We start from the raw sequence: 21,660 nt of genomic DNA on the forward strand, positions 1-21,660 counted from the left end.
ACAGTGGAACCTCAGTTTTCATATGCTCTAGTTTCATGTTTTGGTTTTCGACCATTTTTTTTTCATTCAAATTCTGCCCCAGTTTTCATACAGTTTTTGTCCCCCCCCCAAAAAAGTGACATCATTGCCAGCAACCTCAAAATATCTCACCCGTTTCCTCTTCTTTGTGGCTCTTTTGCTTCTCCTTTGACAGTCGTGCCATGTTTTTGTGGTTCAATGAAAAAAATACTACGGTGCATCATACTGTACATGGAGCCTCAAAACCCGATACAAGGTTGCAGTCTTTCCGGTGCAGCGCATCGGTAGACGTGCGGTGCTCAATCGCTCGGTGTGCGCCAAAGAGTCGCCAATGCTCATTTTTTCGCAATGGTCGAGTCGCTCTCGGCCCCGTCGGTCATTGAAAATAAACCCTAATCTGAGTCCTAACCTCTAAATCTCACCTGAAGAATGCTCACTTCCATGTATTGTCAATTGCGCAATAATCCAGCTATTGACATTTTTTTTAATTTTTTTTTTTTTTTTTAACAAAACTTCACAAAGCACTGACTCACGTTCTTCACATGAATTGAAATTTTGCCGTGTTGACATGATTACGTGCTGCTGCTTATGTAACAGACGCAGCCATCCCGCCAACACACCCGTTGGGCCAAACCCGAGTCAGATCGCCACTGACAGCGGAAAACTGCTCCAGAAAACCAACATCTTTTTTTCTCTCTCTCTCTCTCTCTCTCTCTTTTTTTTTTTCCAAAAGCAAAACAACGTAAAACGCATAGTACTGTAGTACTGGACATCCCGTGTGAAATGTCCCTTGTATCACTGCTTTATTTATACTGTTAAACATCAAACAGAAACAACAGCAAAATCAAGAGCTCACACCCTCTCCCGATTCCCACTTCTGCTTGTTCCTCTTACAAGTTCATTTACAGCAGCGTGGTAATACGTTCAGAAAGAAAAAAAGAATCAGTGGGGGTGTTGGAGGGAAGCATCGAAATGTCTTCATTCATCCGGAACCCATCTCGGCGTAATGTCACCGTGCTTGTCGGGTCTTTACGTCATTATGCGATAAAAGTGATTTGATTGATTCAAACCGGAGGGCAGTATCAGCCTGAGTCAACTTTGTGCCACCAAAACAACAACAACAACAACAACAACAACAAAAGAAATGCTGCATTGTGCTGCGTCTGGGATGTAAAAGCACATTCATTATCTTCACACGCACAAAAAAGAAAACGGCGCCAAGGTCACTCAGAGGCGAGTCCTCGTCTGTCTTTATCGTACAGAGTGTCCGGGTTACTGCGTTCGGAATGACAATAAGGGTCGCCGATGGAAAGCCGTTTGGGAATTGATTCCATATCCTTGCTCTCCAGCTTCAGGTCCGTGTACTAGTACGCTCATTGTCCTCATTAGTAAGACAATTCAGCACACTAATAGAAAGACTGTCTTACTAGTAATGTTTTTGTTTTTTTTCCACTACTACATGACATTTTATACTCTTATGACAACTACATGCTACCAGCGAGGTAAAATTGTGCACTAGTTGACATCTGTGTGCTACTAGGAAAACTACTGAAGCCCTAGGTGTTTACCAGTAGAATTTTATGTGACTAGTAGCACACTAATTTTCAGTTTTTGCCTTACTACTTACATTTAGTTGTCCTACTAGTATGCCAAATTTGTACTACTAATGACAACAAAGAGAACACTAGTACATGGACTTTAAGCTGGATGTCAAGGATATGTAATAAATGCTTCAACGGCTTCCGTAGTCTCCTTGAGATATACGCTTTGGAAAACATTTGTACAGCAGCTCGTTTTATACACGTTGTGCTTCTCGTGGTCCGCTTGTGAAGAACACGTCGATTGGTTATAGCGTAGAAAACAAAAGGCGGCTCCGTAAACCCGCTTGTATTCCCTTTGATTTGCGAGGCGGACCTTCAAACCCCCTCGAGCGGCCGAGCGCCACCGCTGCCAACGAGCCGGGCGGTTCTTCGGCGGGCGGGCAAGCCGCAAATCCAGTTCAGCAAAAATAAGTCGGTAAACTCCGAATCATAAGGTGCTCTCCAGGAGCCATTCGGAGTGGCACAGCTTGGCGCGGGCCCGCTGAATGTTTGTGGCGCTGTGAAGTTGCGGTAGCTCGCCGCTCATGGACAGGCTTCGCTTGGAGCGCAGGCTGGCCCCCGTTTTGGGGTAGGCCACGTACAAGCGCTCCCTGGACGAGTCCGCGTTGAGGGAGTGTCTGCGGTTGACCCTGACGCCCCCCGCGGGTACGGTCATGTACTGGCGAGGGGCCTGCCGCGCCCGCGGGACCCTGGGAGCTGCAGTCCATTTGGCCGGTTGGCCGCGGGGTACCACGGGCGGCATCTTCGCCTCTGAGGAGTTATTGCGGTTGACGTTGTTGAGTTCGACGTCCGCTTGCGCCTCGGCCCGCCAGACGTCTGAGGTTTTCGACAGGGCGACGGCACGCTTTACCCTTGAGGCGCCCGGGGAAGCCGGGTGCCAACTGTGGCTGGCGGCCGAGGTGGACACGGTGCAGTCGGGTAGGGAGGGTTTGGCGGCGCCGATCACGGCGGGCGCACGCTGCTTGGCCGGCTCCAGGGCCGGTAGAGCGACTCGCAGACACTCCTTGTCGTTCTTCTCCGGACGCAAGATCTGCTTGGACAGAGATTTGGGGAGTCCGCAGCCCTGAAGTTGACCGTCGCTGCTCAGGGCACAAATGTCGCCCATCTCCAGAGCCTGTTGGGAAGAAGGTATCGTAATTTATAAAAACATACAGTAATTACATAATTAAAAAGAATTAAACCATTTTTTGTCACACTGCATCAATTGAATGGCCATTGTGCTGCTCTTTCTGGGGTGCCCGCCTTGGCCACCTGGGGGCAGTATAAGACAGACATACGGATATACTTTTCATTGAGACGTCTCAACTCCTCCAGCTCATCAGTACGGCACTAATATTAGTTGTTCTTTGCAAAGGATAAAGAATATATGACAATGAGGACTGCAATATTGTCTTTCTCCATGTGTTGCTGTACTGTTTATGTTCAATACGTTCCTTAATAGGTTATAGCACAACAATATAGATGCTATTTAGCGTTAGCATTAAGCTAGCAGATTGAAAGACTGTTATAATGGTATATAATTTTTGTATGGTATTCATGGTTTGTGATAGTGAGGTGGATTAAGGCCCACGTACCAAATGCATGACCCACCACTGCGCTAGACTCACCTTATCTGCGTCTCCCTGGTTGCACACCCGGTAGCGCACAATGAGAAAAATGATAAACGCCAGCACCGAGGCCACGATAATCCCTCCGATGATGACCACAATGGTCCCGCCCAGGAACTGAGACTGCATGAAATGGCACCTCAGGTACTGCGGCTCGGTGGTGAAGTGAACGCAGCCGATGACCCGGGTGGCGGTCAACGAGGTGACCTGGTCGTCGTATATGGCCAGCACGCACAGGTCGTACTGCGTCCCCGCCGCCAGGTTGTTGACCAGGATGCTCTCGCTGGTCGGCGGGATCATTCTGGAAAGAGGCGGATGGGATTAGATTAAAGCAGAGGTGGCCAAAGTATGGCCCGCGACCAACGCGCTCAATTCTTTAATGAGACCCACCGAGCATTTACGTGATCAAGAGTCCTGTAATATCATTGTTTCATTCATTTAGTCTATTTTCTCCTCAAATTGGTTCGCAAAACGTATTTATTCTTATTCATTTTTTTAATGTATTAATTAATTTATTCTCAACTGTTAAAAAAAAAAAAAAAAGTAAAATAAACAATTTTACATGTACAGTCAACATTTTTCATTTTAGTAAATAGTTTAATTGCTTACTGGTTCATTTAAATGTATTTTAATTTGTATGTATTTTTTCATTTGTCTTATTCAACATTTTGTTGATTTATTCACTTCAAATAACAAAAGAATAATACAATAAAAATGCTAGGAAATAATTGACATTTTATTATAATTAATAATTATAATAAAATCAAAAATAAATAAAACATTAAAATGAGCATACATTATTTTGTTAAATAAACTAATATTTGTTGCATTTATTTTGTTAATTAAAATGTATTCATTCATTTTTAATTCATTTATTCTTGAAATATATTGTTAATTTATTGATTGATAAATAATATGACTTTAAAAAAAGTAAAATTAACAATTGGTTATTAATTACAATATTAAATAATGAAATAAAAAAATGAGCATTAAATGGGCTATTAATAAAATGTAATATGTTTGTCCATAATTAAAATGTATTCATCCATTTTTGCTTTAGATTTTTTTTTTCTTCATTAAGCTAATTAAACAATTTGTTAATCCATTTACTGTTAACAATAAAACACCCAAAATAGTGAAATAAGCAATTTTACCTTGGGTACATAATTACAATTAAATCAATAATAAATAATGACATTTAAAACTGCATTGACTATTTCATTGTTAAAACAAAACAATTGATCTATTAATGGTTTCTTTTAACTTTATATGGGACTGACCTGGCCAATCTGTCCCGTATCAAAAGCAAATGTCCCTCAAATTTGCCCATCCCTGGATTAGCGGCTCATCAGATTACGCCGTCGATTGTTTGGTCTTTGACAGTCGGCCGTCTCCGGGGATCCATTTGAGACGTGTCTGCATTTAATCGCCGGTGACATTTCATTCATTCTGGGCGGTGTCTTTTGCGATGAAAGGTTCACGATCAAGGCTTCTGTTTCTCTTTCTGTCTTCCTGCATTGCGGCTTGTCGCCGATAACACGCCGTTGACTGCAACATTTTTGTCCCCATCCTATCATGTCCTGGTGATGAGCGTGTAAGAAGGGAGTGAAAAAGATGAAAGACGCCTGGGATTTTTTTTGAATTTTCTTTTGCCAAACACCGACTGGGTTGACGGCGCTTTCATCTTCAGCTTAATGCTGACATTTTTTTTTTTTTTTTTTTTGTTGATTAAGCATTATCAAGGCAGTAAATGGTACACTCCGGCAAAAGGGGATTAAGAGTTGAAGAATGAGAAGTCGGATGCGGTGCATTAGTACTCCTGATGGGATTAATGGACACCGCAAATAATTACAAAGACAGTCCAGTCCCACCCCGGGAGAACCAAATACCCCGAGGGATTTAAGTGCCCTGAGTCGGTAAAACGAGGGTTGTGGCAGTCTTAATAATGCGCTTGAGGTCGTCTTAAATTAAGACGTGAACAAGTTTGGTTTGAGGCGGGGCGCGAAGCTCGTCAAAGGTTCTGGGTTCAGCTCTCGGTTCCGGACTACCTGTGTGGAGTTTGCGTGTTTTCTCTGGGTAGTCCCACTTCCCACATTCCAAAAACATGCACGTGAGGCTAAAATGAAGAAACTAAATTGTCCATAGGTGTGAAGGGTTGTTTGTCTATACGTGCCCTGCAATTGACTTGTGACCAGTCAGGGTGTAACCCGCCTCTGGGCCCATGTCAGATGAAATAGGCTCCAGATCACCCGCAATCCAATCACATATAGTCAAACAGCCATTCACACTCGCAATCACACTGACGGCTAATTTTGAGTCTTCAATGAAGCAATCGTGTTTGGGGAATGTAGGAAAACACAAGAACCCCAAACTCCAGCTAATATTCAAGCTTGGATCTCCTGATTGTGAGGCAGACGCAAGAACCACTATTCCACCGTGCTGCCACAGGTTCCCAAATTTCGTCCGTTCATCCTTACCTGTACACCAGCGAGTCATCGTAGGTCCCGTTGTACTGGATCTGAAACATGCGGATGCCGGGAATGTTCCTCTGGAAGTTGAAGTGGACCATGGCCGAGGTGGACGTGGCCTCGGCTATGACCACTTTCTTCTCCTGGCCGGTCTTGGCGTTCCCCGGGGGCACCCCGCCGCCCGGAGCCTCGGCCCCCGTTTTAGTCACCGTGGCGATGTCCGAAGACCCCGGGTCGGGTTCCTGGTCGGCGGCCGTGCTGTTGATGATGTGCGGCAGCTTTGCGATGACCAGGTGCACCTTCTGCTGGGCTTCGCCGGCCGGGTTGGACGCCACGCAAGTAAAGGAACCTGGAAGGAGGTCAAATCATTGGATTAGTGCCATTGCTTCTTTTTTGATAATCTACAAAAACCGGGGGCAACAATATAATCCGGGATGGGCAAAATACAGACTGCTCCATTCTTTAATCCAGTCCGCCGAGTATTTACATGATCAAGAGTTCTGCAATATTACTTTAGCAATTTTGTCCCCCTATAATTGGTTAATTCCCATACATTTTTATGTATTTGTTTTTATTATTTCATTATTTTGTTAATTGGAAAAATATATATAAAATATAAATGTTTCAAAATTACAACCAAACACAATTATAAATAATGTATAGAAATGAATTATTTTATTCTGAATTATTTTGTTAAAATAATTGGCCCTTGAGCACCAAAGATATCCCTCCCCTTTTCTAATCGTCAGAATAGAAATGCGTTTATGTGCGTTTAAAACAACACTGTTTAGGTCCATTACGGCTACATTTAAACGTATTTACAGCGAGCTTCATTTAGCACAAATGCAGCAAAGGTTGAACATTCCAAAGGTAATAAAGAGCTGAGCAGCACTTGTTAAGTGGACTATTTAATGGCACTACATCTCAGACGCTACGTGTAAGAACACTGAGCGCCAAGTCAATAAATATTTTTAGCCTTTTTTTTTTTTCTTTCTTTCTGCATTTCACATGTAGTTGAGGAAAACGTTTTATTTTTCTCACCAAAATCAAAATATTGAAACGCTTAAACCCTTTAAACAGGCTCTTAAATTTGTATGTACCGCATAAACAACGAACGTTCCATGTGTTTAAGAGCAGAATATGCTTGTGTAGCACGCTACTAAGGAGGCTAATACAGAGCTAACCTGTGAAAGTAGTTGGAAGTGACATTTAATGGTGCGAATACAAAACACTCTTATTGAAGCATTTAAACACCATTTAAACTGTTTGACCACCTAATCAACATTTGCTTGTTTTGCAGGCATAGTATTATTTTCTGGTATGCTCGTAAGGAAGCTAAACGATAGCAACCCCACTGCAAGCTGTGGTTTCACTTTTACTGGAAATTATCTTTTTTTTTTTGTTCCTTTCTTTCTTTTCAACCAACTCAAAAGCTTTCAACGTGTCCTTGAAGCTGGAACTGTTTTTACCACGCAAACAACAACGGTATGATGTCAACGGTGAGTTTCACTCGTGTGTTTACAAGTGCACTATTCGTATCTGGCACACGAACACGGAAGCTAAAACATAACTAACCTGAGCAGCCGTCGGAAGACGCATTTGTTTTATCATCCAACTCCAAATATCAACACAGGTCGTAAAAAATGCTTTACCACATAAACACCGAAGGTTCAATCTGTTTACAAGCCTATTAGTTTTGTCTGGTATGCTAACGAGGAAGCTAAAATGTATCTCACCCTTGGCAAGCCATGCTTTGACTTTTAGTTGGAGAAAAAGAGCACCGGTCATTTTTCTCATCCAGCTCAAAATATATTTCAACATGTTCTCGAAGATGGAAGCTGAGTGATGTGAAAATAAATGTCAAAATACATAAATTCGTGAGTCACAATTTAGCACATGCTAATGAGATCCAACACAGTAGCTGTATCAAATTAGTCTGTGTGGAAAATAGGATCACGAGGCTCAGTTCTAGGAGATATTCACTGTTTGTATGATGATAAGTTATCCTGCACTAAAAAAATATATATATTTTTACTATTCTTCTTCTTCTGTTATCTTTTTTGACCTTCCAAAACATCCACGTTCATCAACTAAATCCACCGTCAAGATCGCCAGCTCATTCACACCATTCAGGCTACTACTATACCATTCCACAGATTTCCACTTTTCCCATAAGTTCACATTTTCCACATGAAAAAAATTATTCAGTTATTCAAATTAATTCAACTTTTTTATCTCTTATTATAATATTGTTCACCTTTCCATCATTTTGTATTTATTTTGTTGTATTATTTATGCTTGTTATAGTATGCAGTGGTGTATTTTTTAATAGCTTAGCTTCATTAAAAACCCGATGGACGTTCCAAACCAACCCGAGTCCTTGACTGTACTGATGAAGATGTCCAGAGTGCCGTCGGCGTGCACGGAGGCTCTTGACGAGTTAGACATCAGGCGTCCGTCGGGGGCGATCCAGTGGATGATGGGGTCCGGGTCCCCCCGAGCCTTACACCGTAGCGTCACGCTCTGACCCTCCAGGGCCCGCAGCTCCTGCAACAACACCGGGCTGATATATTGACCACTTTTGGGCTTTTTACAGCTCTATTCCCTGTAAATGTAATCGACTATCGATCACGGTCGTAACGGTGAATTAGCGCGCCGGAGGGGCCGTCGATGCGGCGGCAAACGCGTGTGAACGATAAATGTCCGCCGTGACGTAAAAGAACCGTGAGATACGGCTGATTGTCGCTCCGCGCGGACTCGATCGGATTGTTTTATTTGGATGTTTATCTAGACCTCGTCGCCGTAATGGGAGCTCAAGCACAATACGGCAAATAGTTTATTACAATTTCCCCCACAAGCGGGTTACAGCACACATACTAATTTTTAAGATGTGAGAGTGATTTTCTGCTCTTCTCGTGTGCGGTGTACTCAAGTTGACTAACACGACACAGCACACGCATAACAATGCTGTATGTATCGTAGTACCTGACCTGTGAAGAAGACTGAGTGGAAGTCGTAGAAAAAGTAGTAGTAGTAGTAGTAGAACCCCGACACCACTGCAGAATCCTTCAAAAGAATCGGGCCTTTGCTGACTTTTGATTGCAAGGAAAATGCTCATATTTAGCTACATTGTTGGTACAGTATACAGGTACATTATCTATTGTGTACCCCACACCACAGGATAATCACTCAGTATCATCTTGGAGAGAAATCTGATAATTAGGCCTTGGCTAAGTGATGGCAAGGGAGGGCAAAATGCTCAAATTTGGCGAAATGATCAATATATAGATAACCCGCTTTAGGTAAAGTTTGTCTACAGTATACGTATTTTACAATATCCCTTTAGCTGAAAGGCGCAGGGAAGTCCTGTGAGCTTTAAATGTCTTCCAAGTGGGATATTTGATATGAGGCTACAGCGGATTAACTGAGAATTTTGGGGGTCACACCTGAGAGTGCCTGGTGATGAGAGGAGGCTCGCACAGGAACTCCTCTTCCGACACGGTCCAGAAATAGCGTCCGGCGAGGTGTTGAGGCGAAGCGCAGGTCTCCAGGTCGTCCTCGCGTCGCAACCTCCGCAGCCAGAGCAGCTCGCAGTTGCACCGCAGCGGGTTCCCGCCGAAGCTCAACGCGAACGACGTGGGCTCCATGATCCCAGAGGTGGCCAGGACCCCCGCTCTTTGGAAAGTGGAAGAGGTCAAATCAGACTCAAGCTGACAATTTTAGGGCTTATTGCAAATTGCTTGGCTAAAACCGATGAAAGACTTGATTTAACTTTGACTTTGTATACATGAGACTCGACTTGATACATATTTGACAGAATGGCCATTTTTGACTTATTGTGCAATTTGTTTTGTTTTAGAAAGCAAAAGTTATTTTTTTTTTGTGTGTGTGTACAAACCGAGCACCCCACCGGTAGGCTACGATACAGCGTGCAGTATCACGGAGTGTCAAAGATTATTACATTTGGATTCGAATCAAAGGATTATGTTTGCGATGAGATAAAAGAAGGTAAAAGACACAACAACTATAACATCTAACTTCACTATACTTCACACTATAAAACCCACAGAGACAGCTAAGCTATGTTAACTTTATTCTGTGTTTAACTGACAAAAAGAGAAGCAGACTACAATACAATGTTGGACTATTTAAAAACTGTCATTGTGATTTGTGAATGTGTGAGAGCAGTTACTGAGTGCAAAAGTACTGGCGCTAATGTGCGAATATATGTTGTGACCAGAATTGGGTAGAGTAGCCAAAAATTGTACTCTGGTATGAATGCTTTTAATTCAGAAAACTATAAGAATTACGGCCGTCCTCCAAATAATTACTTGAATACGAATAAATAAGTAATCAGTAAAAAAAAAAAAAAAAAAAAAAAAAATCATAATAATAAAGTACAGAGTAACTTCCCGCCATGCCGAAAGGCAATTGTACATAAACAGTCTCAGCCAAGTACGTTTTATCGTTAATGTTAGTTGTTAGTGAGTTATTTCCTTGTACTGTAATAGTAGTGAACATGTGATCGTCTTCTAAAACTCTGTGTGACTCATGTTGCAATGAAACAACTCTGACAAGTACAGTTTTTCCCAAAACGATACTCAAGTAAGTGTAGCACGTTACTACCCACCCCTGGTTAAATGTGACCGAGCAAGATGTTTCACTTGATTTTTGACCTGCTTAACCCAAGTAATGACTTGGCTCGACTTGCTTGAAACTCTACTTGGATTGTTTGGTTTTTGCCACGCTAACTTGGGACTTTGCTTGAAACTTGAAGGTTAAAACTTGAGACTTACTTATGACTTGCGCTCACCTCTGGAATATGGGGTCGGGGGGTAGCTTCTGGAGCTTGTTGGAGGTCACGTCCAGCCTCTTGAGCTTCTGCAGGCCCGAGAAGGTCCCCTCGGGGATGTAGCTGAGCATGTTGTGGTCCAGGTTGAGGGTGTGGAGGCTGGACATTCTCTGGATGGCCACCCAGGGAACGCTTTCCAGGTTGTTGTAGGACAGGTCGAGCTCCTCCAGTGCCGTCAGGTCGTTGAAGGCGCCGATCTGGATGTGGGTGAGCTGGTTGTTGTTGAGGATGAGGTGGTGCAGCTTGGACATGCCGCTGAAGGTGTCGTTGGTGATGCGCGTCAGCCGGTTGCTGTCCAGGTGGAGCGCCCGCAGGTTCTCCAGATCCTTAAAGGCGTGCGGCACGATGGTCCCGATGGTGTTGCGGGAAAGCGTCAGGTCCACCAGCTTGGTCATGTTGGCGAAGTCCTTGCGCTTGACGCTGGTGACAAAGTTATCCCCCAGGCGCATTTCCACCGTGTGCCGGTCGATGTTGGGGGGCACGAACAGGAGCCCCTTTTTGTCGCACAGTGTGGCCAAATTGGGGTTGAGCACCTGGCACACGCAACGCTTAGGACAGACTTGAACCTTGTGGGGCTTGACAGCCGCACAGAGGACCATCAGATAAAGCAGAAGGTTCTCCATTGGACTTGTCATTCACGTGGTTATGCCTGCAAAGATAAGACAGCAAGAAACAGATAGAAGGAAATGGTTTATCGAGCAGAGACTGCGCAGCGCTGTCATCGCTATTAAACATTCATTTGTCTTGCTGGGGGAATTCGCTCCCTTCAAGACGGAGACGTTTTGAGCCCGAAGCGCTTTACAAGTGGATTGTAAATAGAATCATTGGCTCAGCACTGTGGCCAAATTGCACGCAGGAGGTCAGCAAACAACGAACACCGTGCAAATTAGACGTGGAACTAATTAGTCACCTGTGGACTTCAGAGACCCCCATGACTGCTTTGTGTTGTATGGTTTTTGGAAACGTTTAGCACGATTTTTTTTTAAACCTTTAATTTGCCCACTGGTGGGTTGCCAGGGCCAACAAGACCTGCGTATACAAGCTAAACTCGAACATTTGTTCCATGAAATTGTATTAATTTATTCTCAGCAGTCTATTCTCTTCATTTCATAGCATTTTGCTCCGCTATATGCTTCCAGTCCATGTGGAAGTTGGTTTTTTTTGGGTCAAATTCTGTAATTTCACACAGCCGCTGTCCCACTCTTTTAGGCCTCTGATACTACCGATTCTGTGGCAGTACTTTTCACAGGGGAAAAAACCAAAAAAAGGCATTGACGTGCAATTCGAAAGGGGCTTATGTCTCGAAACCGGCCTGGGAACGCCAGTCCCGCTTTTCTGATTTGCTAATGCCGCCGCTTTTATGTTTGCGTACACAGGGATGAAAGTCTGAAGTGTCCATCCGAGGGCCCGATCAGAATTAGACGGTTATCTGCCGGGATCATGCGGCCAAAAGGACAGGATGATTGGGCTCAGCGGCTCTGCGACGATGTGCTCTGCCTCCGCATTGATTTTTTTTTTTTTTTTTCTTTTTCTCTCTCGCGACTCTTACTTATGACACAGTTGAGATGAGGGATAAGGAGAGATCCATTTGATGAATCCCGATAACTTGTCAGAGGGGATGGAGCGTTAAGTGGAGATCGTGTAGCAACTGTCAAGAGCTGAAATTTGGAGTAATTTTTCTGTCTGATATTCCACCAAACTGAAGCCCAATCCAATCAAACACTGAGAACAAGAGATCCCTAACCCACAACTGCAGTAGAAATCTACAGACTAACCTTTAAATACAGACGAGAAAGGTCTGATTTATAGTTATGGCAAGGTGGTTTCCTCGTAATGCCTCCATTGTCGGCACTCCGTCTTGACAGCGTGGATAAAAGTCTGGCCTCAGCACGGAGCCTTATGAAATGAATACCGCCGTGATTCCAAAAGCCAACACGTGTCTAATAACCTCGACAGTCGGTGCGGGAAGAAAACATCAGATGGAACGGCGGCGTTTCGGGAGGGGAGGGGGGGGTCGGGTTTCAGCGACCGCGGTTACACTTTGACAGGCGATGAGAATGTAGGACAGAAAGAGGTCAGATTTGAAACCCGCCAGGATGATGACAATGGTAACGGCGAAATGATATTGTCGCAGCGAGCTGGGAATATTTCTTATGAGTACCGCTGATCAAGGTGGAGGGAGGAGACACCCTCACCGAGTCCCACACACAAATTATCATGACGTGCGAATATTGAGACATGCTGTCGTGTCGTTGAAAAGAGAAAGCTCGAAATGTCATTCCGTTCATGTTTCCAGAAATCGCAACATGCTGACGATCACTTATCATGTCATCAATTCGTCTTTGGGTCATACCAGACACACTCTATACTTAAGTGCAAGTACTTGTGTAAAAAAAAAAAAGACGGGCGCACTCACAGTTGACAACGAGGCACTCTAAAGGAAGATGCATTTTCCAGGGCACTGTCGCGAGCTAGCTAACTGCACCTCGCATTTGCGCCACATACACGTTGACGCAAACGTTCTACTTAAGTACAGTAACAAAGTATTCCTAAGAGCTGTAATCTAACGCGATGCCAGAAACATCATCGCTTTCGTGCTCGTGATCTCACGCGAGGATCGGGAACAAAACATTTGAGAAGCGCTAAATGTTTGTGGCTGAGAAATTAAAAAGCTCGTCAAGGTAAACCGTCAGTGGAGAGTCAACCCGGAGAGACCGAAGCATACTTTCTATTGTATTACAACGTCTGCCAAGATTGAACGATCATCTCGTTCTAGTCGTACGCAGAGTGGAGGTGTCTCGGTTCACTTTGATGAGGATCTGAGGTATAGAAGTTCATGTCGATGATGTGTACGTACTCCTTAAGCAAGCGCTAAAGTCTACATTGACATCGAGAAGATGGATGCTGCTAATGAGGATCTGAGGGGTAAATGTTCTCGTTAATGCGGAGCTTAGTTCGACGTTGACCCTGATGATGTGTATGTTGTCGTTAATGAAGATCCGAGCTGTTTATGTTGTGTGCGCGTCCGCGTTGTCTGCCGCTCTGAGGCTGACCGACGAGGCCTCTGCGGATGTGCAATGAGGCAGAGGCGACCTGCAACTTTCAGGCTCAAATTGCGCTCAAGACGTGATATTGATTCACTGTGTGGAGATTGGTTCCCCCCCCCCCACTTGCTCGCTCTCTGCCCCATCCCACAGACATTTTTTGCTGAACGTGACGTGAATGGTTGCCGCTGTAACCCCCCACGCCGCCGAAAGAGGACAGGAAATATCCACCACCGTCCCCCCTAATTTGCATTTAATTACAGGCGTTCCACTGGGATTTGCATAACAGGTTGCACTCATCAGGTACACGAACAAATAAGCAGATAATCAATCAACGTACTCATCAATCACGCACTTCATCTTTTAAATGTCACACCACCGCTGGAAAGTCATTATCTTGCACATTGCCAGGGCTCATTTCACCACGGATATGCCAAAAAAAAAAAAAAAAACGCCGCGCTGAGCGTCATCTCCTGCCCAGTCAATCACATGTTGCTTTACTACCACCCAGCTTGTCTTTGCGCGCCCGCAGAACACAACAGACTGACAGCGCACGCCCACACGTGCGCGCCAGTGGGTGGATCGCTGCCTAATAGAGGAATAGCGGCAGCTCGCCACACAACCGTCCCCGGCTATGAAAACAGACGACTGCAGCATCGCAGCGGTGTACGGCAGCAGAGGCTATCGATGCTCTCTCAGGGGCGGCCTTCTCCGAGAAGAAGAAGCCCAGCGTAGCGTGACTCTCGTCACGACCGGGACACGGGAGAAATATTTTCCAGCGCTGCAACTTGTGTCTACAACGCCTCGGCAAGCCCGCTTCTCGTCAGGGGGAATCGTTGGAAAGGCCACGCGAGGCAAAAAGGGATTGCCAAAAAGAAGAGAAAGCGAAGTGCATACATTTTTCACATCTTAATTATTTTTTTATGTGAGACCAAGGGGGAAAAAAAAGGGCAAGTGTGTTCTTGACTCTGTGGTGTGGTCTCTGTAAGATTATCCTGAGTTGGGGTTAAGAATGATTTCTTTTCTTTTCTTTTTTCCCCCTTCCCAGTCTGCTTGGAAACCGGTCAGGCCGACAATCGTAAATGTTGAACCTGTTCAATATCTCCAGTTGCAAATCCGAAGCGAACGCCATTGCCAAGGCTTTTTCCTCGAGGACTCTTACGCATTTAGAAGCTAATACATGCTTTGCACCCTAAACAATTTGGCCAAATTTAATAATTCTCTTGCCTTGCGATCAAAGCCAGCAAAGGCCCGAATGCTCTGTCTTCACCACACACATAAGGATTTGCTATCGTATATATTGAACAGATTCAACATTTACGTGTGTCTGCCCCCAAATGACTCCTAACACACCTCACACCGCAGGATAATCATTCACGATCATCTTTTAGAAACTCCCAATGTAGGGCCTTTGCTGACTTGGACCGTAAGGTGGGAACAGGCTCAAATTTGGTCCAATTAGCAGCATGTGCTTACGCCACACCACAGGAGAATCACTTAGGATCATCTTTTAGAGACTGAGTATCAGGTCTCTGCTAGCGTTGGCTGCAAGAGAAGAAAATGCTTAAATTCGATCGAATTGGCGGTATGTGAGCGCCTCGCTGAAAGCATGGCATAGCACAGGATATTTGCTCAGGGTAATCTTTCAAAGACCTTTGCTGACTTTGATCGGAAGCAAGAGAAAATGCTAAAATTTGGCTTGATTACCGATATGGGTGATAATCCTTTCAAAGCATCCGACGATCAGGCCTTTGCTGGCTCAGAACGGGAGGACAAGTGGTACAATTTGGCCCGATTGTAGGTATGCGTGAAAAAAAGAACTCAAACGGCAAGGTGTCTGTAAAATGGCTCCGGAGAAGCAGTTTATGAAAGTGACCCAACATGGATGCGGCGTCGTCCGCCCGACTAACACTTCCGTATGCGCTGTGACGCTCCTCCGAACGCGATAACTCTTGGGTGACAGCCGCGATGCCATGGCAACGCTGAAAACGTCACATTAAGGGGAGGGTGAGGGGGAAGTGAGATCCAATCAGGGGAAGTAGGGGGCCGGGGTTGGGGTCTCATTTTCAAGATCACCTAATGACATTTATAACAAAGAATCCCCAGAGGAGAGAGCACCCGGACAATTTAGTCACGGATAACAAACGAGGTTCTGCTTTAAAGCCCCTGAACATTTTCGGGATGCTAAGGGTGAGAGGCAGCCGTTGACGCTAATGCTGCTGATGCTACCTGTGCATCAATTTCTTATTGTTAGCTGGCCAAGCCTGCAGGTATTGTTTTGATCGCCCTTGGCAGAATTGCCAAAAAACAACAACAACTAATTAACCGACCGAGTAGATGTATAAAGGGTTGGCACGTTTGCCAAGGAAAAATCCATAAAGATTTAATGTATCTGGACAAAAATATTTGCTTGTAGTTGTTCCGAGTCATGATGCCCCCCTGCCGTAGAATGCCAGGGGTAGAATCCTTTCGGGCTATTGCACACCGCTTACGTCATTCTCCGTGAAATACAATGTAGCCTAATTACATGCAAACGACAAAAACTGGACTTGGCACATTTGCCAAGAAAAACCCCATTAAAATTTGGTAGGAATTTGGAAATAAATGCTGCTATTATTTGTTCTTTTCACTGTTTGTCATGATAAACGGGGTACTTTTACTTTTAGGCATTTAGCAACGAACTGTTCCCCCAAACAACAGAATGCAAATGTTAGGGTCTTCGCGTCTACTCCTCGTCTTTTTCTCGACGAATCCGAAAGTAGCCTGATGTCAAACAAACGTGAAAAATGCGGTGTACCACTTTTTTTTTTTTTTTTTTTTTTTTTACTTTTTTGTTGTTTCAACCACTCAAAAATCCAAATGGTACAGTCCTCCACGATATTTTGGGATTGCGGTGACATGCTGCAATGCAACACCAAACTTGTTTGTTTTCTTTTCTCTTTGCACTTCAGGTTAGGGACGGCATCTCATCTGCGATTTCTGAGGCACCTGCGACTTCTCTGCTTTGACCGGACGTCAAGGTATCGACCTCTGCATGTGCGCGCATGTGCGTGCGCGTCACACTAAGCACACCCCGGCGCATCACGAGAAGTGCTGTTCATCAGCATCTACAAGCCTCCCCTGCCATTTTGCCAGTGTTTCCTTTCGCACGGCATCCGAGCGGGAAAGCGAGAGGCCGGATAGGCTGGACGAGGAACAAACGAACGCGCAACCCTCCTCATATTTTCCGACGTCTAGCGGTCTGGAATAGGCAGGAGACGAATCTTAAACACTCATCTGCATTCCGCCGCCGCTCTCGTGCGATCGCACCCCTGATGCGAGGGGAGGGGGCTTATGACCTGGGATTTTCTCTCAGAGAAACCTTGAATAGCACTCCGGAATATCAATACGGGATACGCGTTCTCGTTCGCCCGTTTAATTCCTGGCAGGCGTGCTGTGTGGAGGATTTTATGTATAGAAGGAGTGAAATTTAAATAAGTTCAATCCCTTCCCACGTTGCGCGCAGACAAAAAAGCCCGGAACAGCTTGCCTTTGTTGCCTTTTGCGGCACAACGAGGACGGGGAGGGGTTGGGGGGGTGGGGGGCTAATCGTCGATAGTAGTGCCTTGAGATACGAGTTTAATTCCTTCCGCGACCAAGCTCGTAACTCAAAACACACCCCAATCATCTTTACGCTTTGAAATGAATGGAATTGCCATTAATCTGTTCCAGCCTCCAGCCAGTTGAAGTTTATACAAACATTGAGTAATAACAAAATAACAATTTGTGCATCATGATTTAACGCTCCAATCCAATTCTTTGTGCTACTCCTGGTCCGCCCGCCTTAGCCACTGGAAGCAGCATAAGACAGTCATTGAGAGACATATGAAGAAGAACAGTACTTCTTCTTCTCCTACTACTGTGTGTAACTCCGTAAGATGCTGTAATATTAATCTTTTTTTGTTTTGTAGAGAATAAAGAATATATATTGTTCTAGCATCTGTCTACACGTGTTGCTCCGCCATTTGTGTTCAAATAAGCGATGTTTCTAAATTCGCGACAATCACTGATAGAACAGGATAATCGTAGATATTCTAACAATAGAACAGGAAGTTGGCCATTTTGGTTTCAAGGATCCCTCGCAGGTAATGCACTCAAACGAGCCCCAATTGGAAGCAGGTACACTAGACAGATGGCTGACAATAAACTGCAAACCTTTTTTTGCATGCGCCATCTAATGTGGGCGAAGCTTGGCATCAAAGTTGGATGATCATTTTGAGGGTTCGCCATGAAAACGTAAACGCTAATAACTCGCCTCCACAAGGTCATATCTTGATCAAACATGTTCTGGATGATGAACACAAGACCCTGGAGAGATCTAAAGGTATAGGTCGACTTACTCAATTAGAGACTCCCCCACCTTGTGGTGACAAGTGCAATAAAAAAAAAAAAGCAAACTACATAATTTAATTCGCTCACTATCAGCCCCTGGGGGGGGGGGGGGGGGGGGGGGGGGACGACACACACACCATCCTCTGACATCCGTTTCACCACTCGACACAAATTTGGTTGGACATTTCAATCATAATAGGACACACCAAAAAGTCTCAAGGGCTCATGGCCAAAATTGAACATGAAGTCATCCATTTTTATTTTTTGGGGAGGTTTGCATAAAATGGTTGCAATTCCTAAATTCTGAGCGCCGTTCCTGAAGTCCCTTCAGTTAAAGCTGACAAAAAAATATACATAAACATATCAAAACACAATTGTCATTGCACGTCTTTTTAGAGGCAAAAAGTGACAAGTGAAAAGGATGAAGAATCTTTCTTCGCATTGACGGGACACCAAGGGGAAGCGGGCGTCCTCCTGTGCGACAGACAACAGGCCTTGGTGCCCGCCAGCCCCAAATGTGGGTCATTGAAAATGAAGTGTGGTCAAGCCCTCACCTGTCTGAAAGTGGAACATTTGAGAGGGAGAACAAAAACGAGGCGTGGCGGACCCGCACGTCGCTTCAAAGGATTCCCGCGGGCCCTCGGGAATAATAAACCACGTGATGACTCACGCTTGACATGAGGCGAGGAGACACCGTACTTAATTTATGTAAAAATATGATGAAGCGTGTTGATTACCGTGTTTCATCACATAGTGGCCTAACAGACGCCGCGCCCCAATTAGTGGCTGGATGCGTTATCATCCAAATAGCACCTCTAGCAGGGGGAAAATCAAAAAACGGCTTGTAACTGTAATTAGACCTGTTGCTAACCGAACCAGCAGCCCCTACTGAGGCATGTCAACAATCTCGCAGTGTGCGTTGTTCCCCTGAGCAGTATTAAAGATGACCTTAGGCCGTGTGGGAACTGTCTCTGACACTTTTAATGTCCCTCGGGTGCCTCTTTCAACTGCGGGTTCGAGTCGCTAACCAAAACAGCAGCACCTACCAAAGCACGTAAACCGTCCCGGAGTGTGGAGACTGCAACAAGTTCCCTACACAGTCTTAATGATGATCTAAGGCTATGCAAGAACCGCATCTCTAGCGACGAGTAGCGTTCCCGTAGATTCCGAAGTGGCCGCTCCACAATGTTGCGCGCGTCCATGTATACGTCTCAAGCGGTTACGTCACTTATTTTTTCAATATTGAGTCTGAGAGCATATTGAAAATGAGTCCTCTGCTCACTCTTAAAGACAATATATGTGGGATTGTGATGTGTGGCCGCTCCACGATGTTGCGCGCGTCCATGTATACGTCTCAAGCGGTTACGTCACTTATTTTTTCAATATTGAGTCTGAGAGCATATTGAAAATGAGTCCTCTGCTCACTCTTAAAGACAATATATGTGGGATTGTGATGTGTGGCCGCTCCACGATGTTGCGCGTGTCCATGTATACGTCTCAAACGGTTACGCCACTTATTTTTTCAATATTGACTCTGAGAGCATGTTGAAAGTGAGTTTTCAGCTCACTCTTAAAGACAATATATGTGGGATTGTGATGTGTGGTCGCTCCACAATGTTGTGTGCGTCCATGTCTAGGTTCCCGGAGTGGGGGGGGGGGGGGGGGGGAGTCTTACTGGATGTTCTTAATCGTGTCCCAACGCAGCATTAAAGACAATATATGGGGGATTCTGACATGTGGCCGCTCCACAGTGTTGCGTGATTCTTTGTTTATGTTCCAGGGAGCTATACTCTGCTTATTTGTTCGCTGTGGAGCTCCTGTGCAGTCCTAAAGATGATTTCTGTGGAGACTGTGTCTTTTCCAGTAAATTCTGACATGCGTTCGCTCCACAATGCTGCGTGCGTCTGCGTTTATGCACCAGGGTGCCACACCGCTTATTTGTTCAGTGCAAAGTTCCCTGCGCAGTGTTAAAGACGATCGTAGGCTTTGCGACGATGCCATCTTAAGCAGCGGTTAACGTTCCAGTGGATTCTGACACACGGTCACTCCACAGCGTTGTGGAAGGCCTCGTTTCTTACTCTCTTCTCCATGCTCGACCTTTTTTCAGATGTAGTTTTAGACTCCAGTTGCTTTTGACCACCAACAAAGGCCTCCACCCCTTTTGCAGTTGGGTAACCTCTGCCCGTGCCGCCCTTTATACATGATGAACATTTTGTATGTTTTTTTTTTTTTTTTTAGAACTGCATCAAACACCTTATTCTGTATTAAAAAAAAACAAAAAACATTGAGCAGCCTTTGCACGCGCCCGTTCGCTTTGCTCGGGTTAGACGCCATCACACCTTGCGAGTGAGCGAAGTGTCATCTGCATGTCATTCCGTTTAAATCACTTGAGAGCGGCAACAGGAAGGAGAAGCTTCATCAGCGGCGGCTATCGGCGCATCCTCGGGGCAGAGGCAATAAAACAGCCATCGCGGCAGACATCTCATGTGAATTATAGCGCCGGCCGATCGCCAATGTGTGCCAAAAACTCCAATGTATATCTTATTTTCTGACCTTGCAAGGAGTGCTGCATGCGAGTACACACCTCAAGTTCATTAAAACACCACCACCGCCCCGGTGCCCATCACAAGAGTTCAATGACAGCGATGGGGAGATTTCCTTTTACCTTGTGGAGGACACATCCAGCCCCACAGTCAAAGGGAGAAGACCAGCATCTCCGCCTCGGAAGAAGAAGAAGAAGAAGAAGGAGGAGGAGGAGGAGGAGAAGGAGGAGGAGGAGGAGGAGGGAATAAAGGGAGCGAATTAATTCAAGTGTCCCGCACACGTTCGCCTGGCTTCCGGTAACATGTGGCCGGCCTTGGCAGCCCCGTCGATGCCCTTCAAGGAGGGAGGAAGAAGAGGGGATCCGCCGCGCCGGGGAGGAGTGAGCATCGCTCGGGGGAAGGCAGTCTCACCCCTCCTCGACCCCCCCCCCCCCCCCCCCAAAAAAAAAAAAAAAAAAACGTGGGGAGAGAGAGAGAGAGAGAGGAGGAGGAGGAGGCTGCGTTTTCGAACAGTTTCCGCGAGTGACTGCGGCCAGATGTTCCTATAATTCCTCTCGCTCGTCCTCGCTCTCTTTCCTAATCCAGATCGCCTGCGAGGTTGCAGCCGTCATACATCCGCACGCATCCTCTCGCTCGCCGCTTCCACTGGCGCTTGTGCTCGGAATTGCAATGGCGGCTGCACAGAGCGCGTTTGTGTGCGCGGACAGATGCGAGGCACGCGCGCGCGCGTGCGTGCGTGCCCGGCGTCATCATTTATTCATGCACACGCCGAGAGTGAGAGACCGCACGCGCGACACAATATGCAGCATGCGTCACATTCCCCTTGCCTAAAATCGACGGCTTTCACACCAAAGGTCGCTCAGCAGCGCCCCCCCCTGGGACATTTAGACAAATTCAGCCCCTTCGCACCTGTTCTGCTCATCGACGAGAAATTGGGTGGACGCACAAAACAAGTCTCAAGTCTCAAGTCTGAAAATGAACAAAAAGTCCTCCGTTCTGATTTGAAGCAGCCAATTGCAGGCTTGGACTAACTCCTGCTAAAGCGCGAACGAGCCCGATTAGCAAGCAGGTATCTTAAACAGATGTGCAAATGCAGATTGTGTAGTTTCGAGGGAGGCCTCATTCATTCAGTAGGATGTGACCAAATATCTGATGA

At 45.5% G+C, this 21,660-nt stretch overlaps 1 protein-coding gene across 1 annotated transcript; it reads right to left on the reverse strand.

Moving 5' to 3' along the window:
* Positions 1-783: 783 nt before the first annotated feature.
* Positions 784-20,883, reverse strand: lrfn5b (leucine rich repeat and fibronectin type III domain containing 5b). The gene is made up of 7 exons (XM_061704967.1): positions 20,627-20,883; positions 10,508-11,195; positions 9,141-9,369; positions 8,067-8,241; positions 5,704-6,043; positions 3,227-3,527; positions 784-2,733 (listed from the first exon to the last, which is right to left on the reverse strand). The coding sequence occupies exons 2-7, from the start codon at positions 11,179-11,181 to the stop codon at positions 2,047-2,049; spliced, it is 2,406 nt and encodes an 801-aa protein (XP_061560951.1). The 5' UTR covers positions 11,182-11,195; positions 20,627-20,883; the 3' UTR covers positions 784-2,046.
* Between the last annotated feature and the right edge of the window lie 777 nt (positions 20,884-21,660).

Source organism: Phycodurus eques, chromosome 18, assembly GCF_024500275.1.
Source record: "Phycodurus eques isolate BA_2022a chromosome 18, UOR_Pequ_1.1, whole genome shotgun sequence".
NCBI lineage: Eukaryota > Metazoa > Chordata > Actinopteri > Syngnathiformes > Syngnathidae > Phycodurus > Phycodurus eques.

Bases quoted from the DNA above. Each gene is read 5' to 3' on its own strand.
- lrfn5b (XM_061704967.1), bottom strand. From the start codon at position 11,181: ATGACAAGTCCAATGGAGAACCTTCTGCTTTATCTGATGGTCCTCTGT. The intron at 3,528-5,703 runs GTAAGGATGAAC...GCCTCTTTCCAG, and splicing joins GATGACTCGCTGGTGTACAG to AATGATCCCGCCGACCAGCG. The intron at 2,734-3,226 runs GTGAGTCTAGCG...TCTTCCCAACAG, and splicing joins ACCAGGGAGACGCAGATAAG to GCTCTGGAGATGGGCGACAT.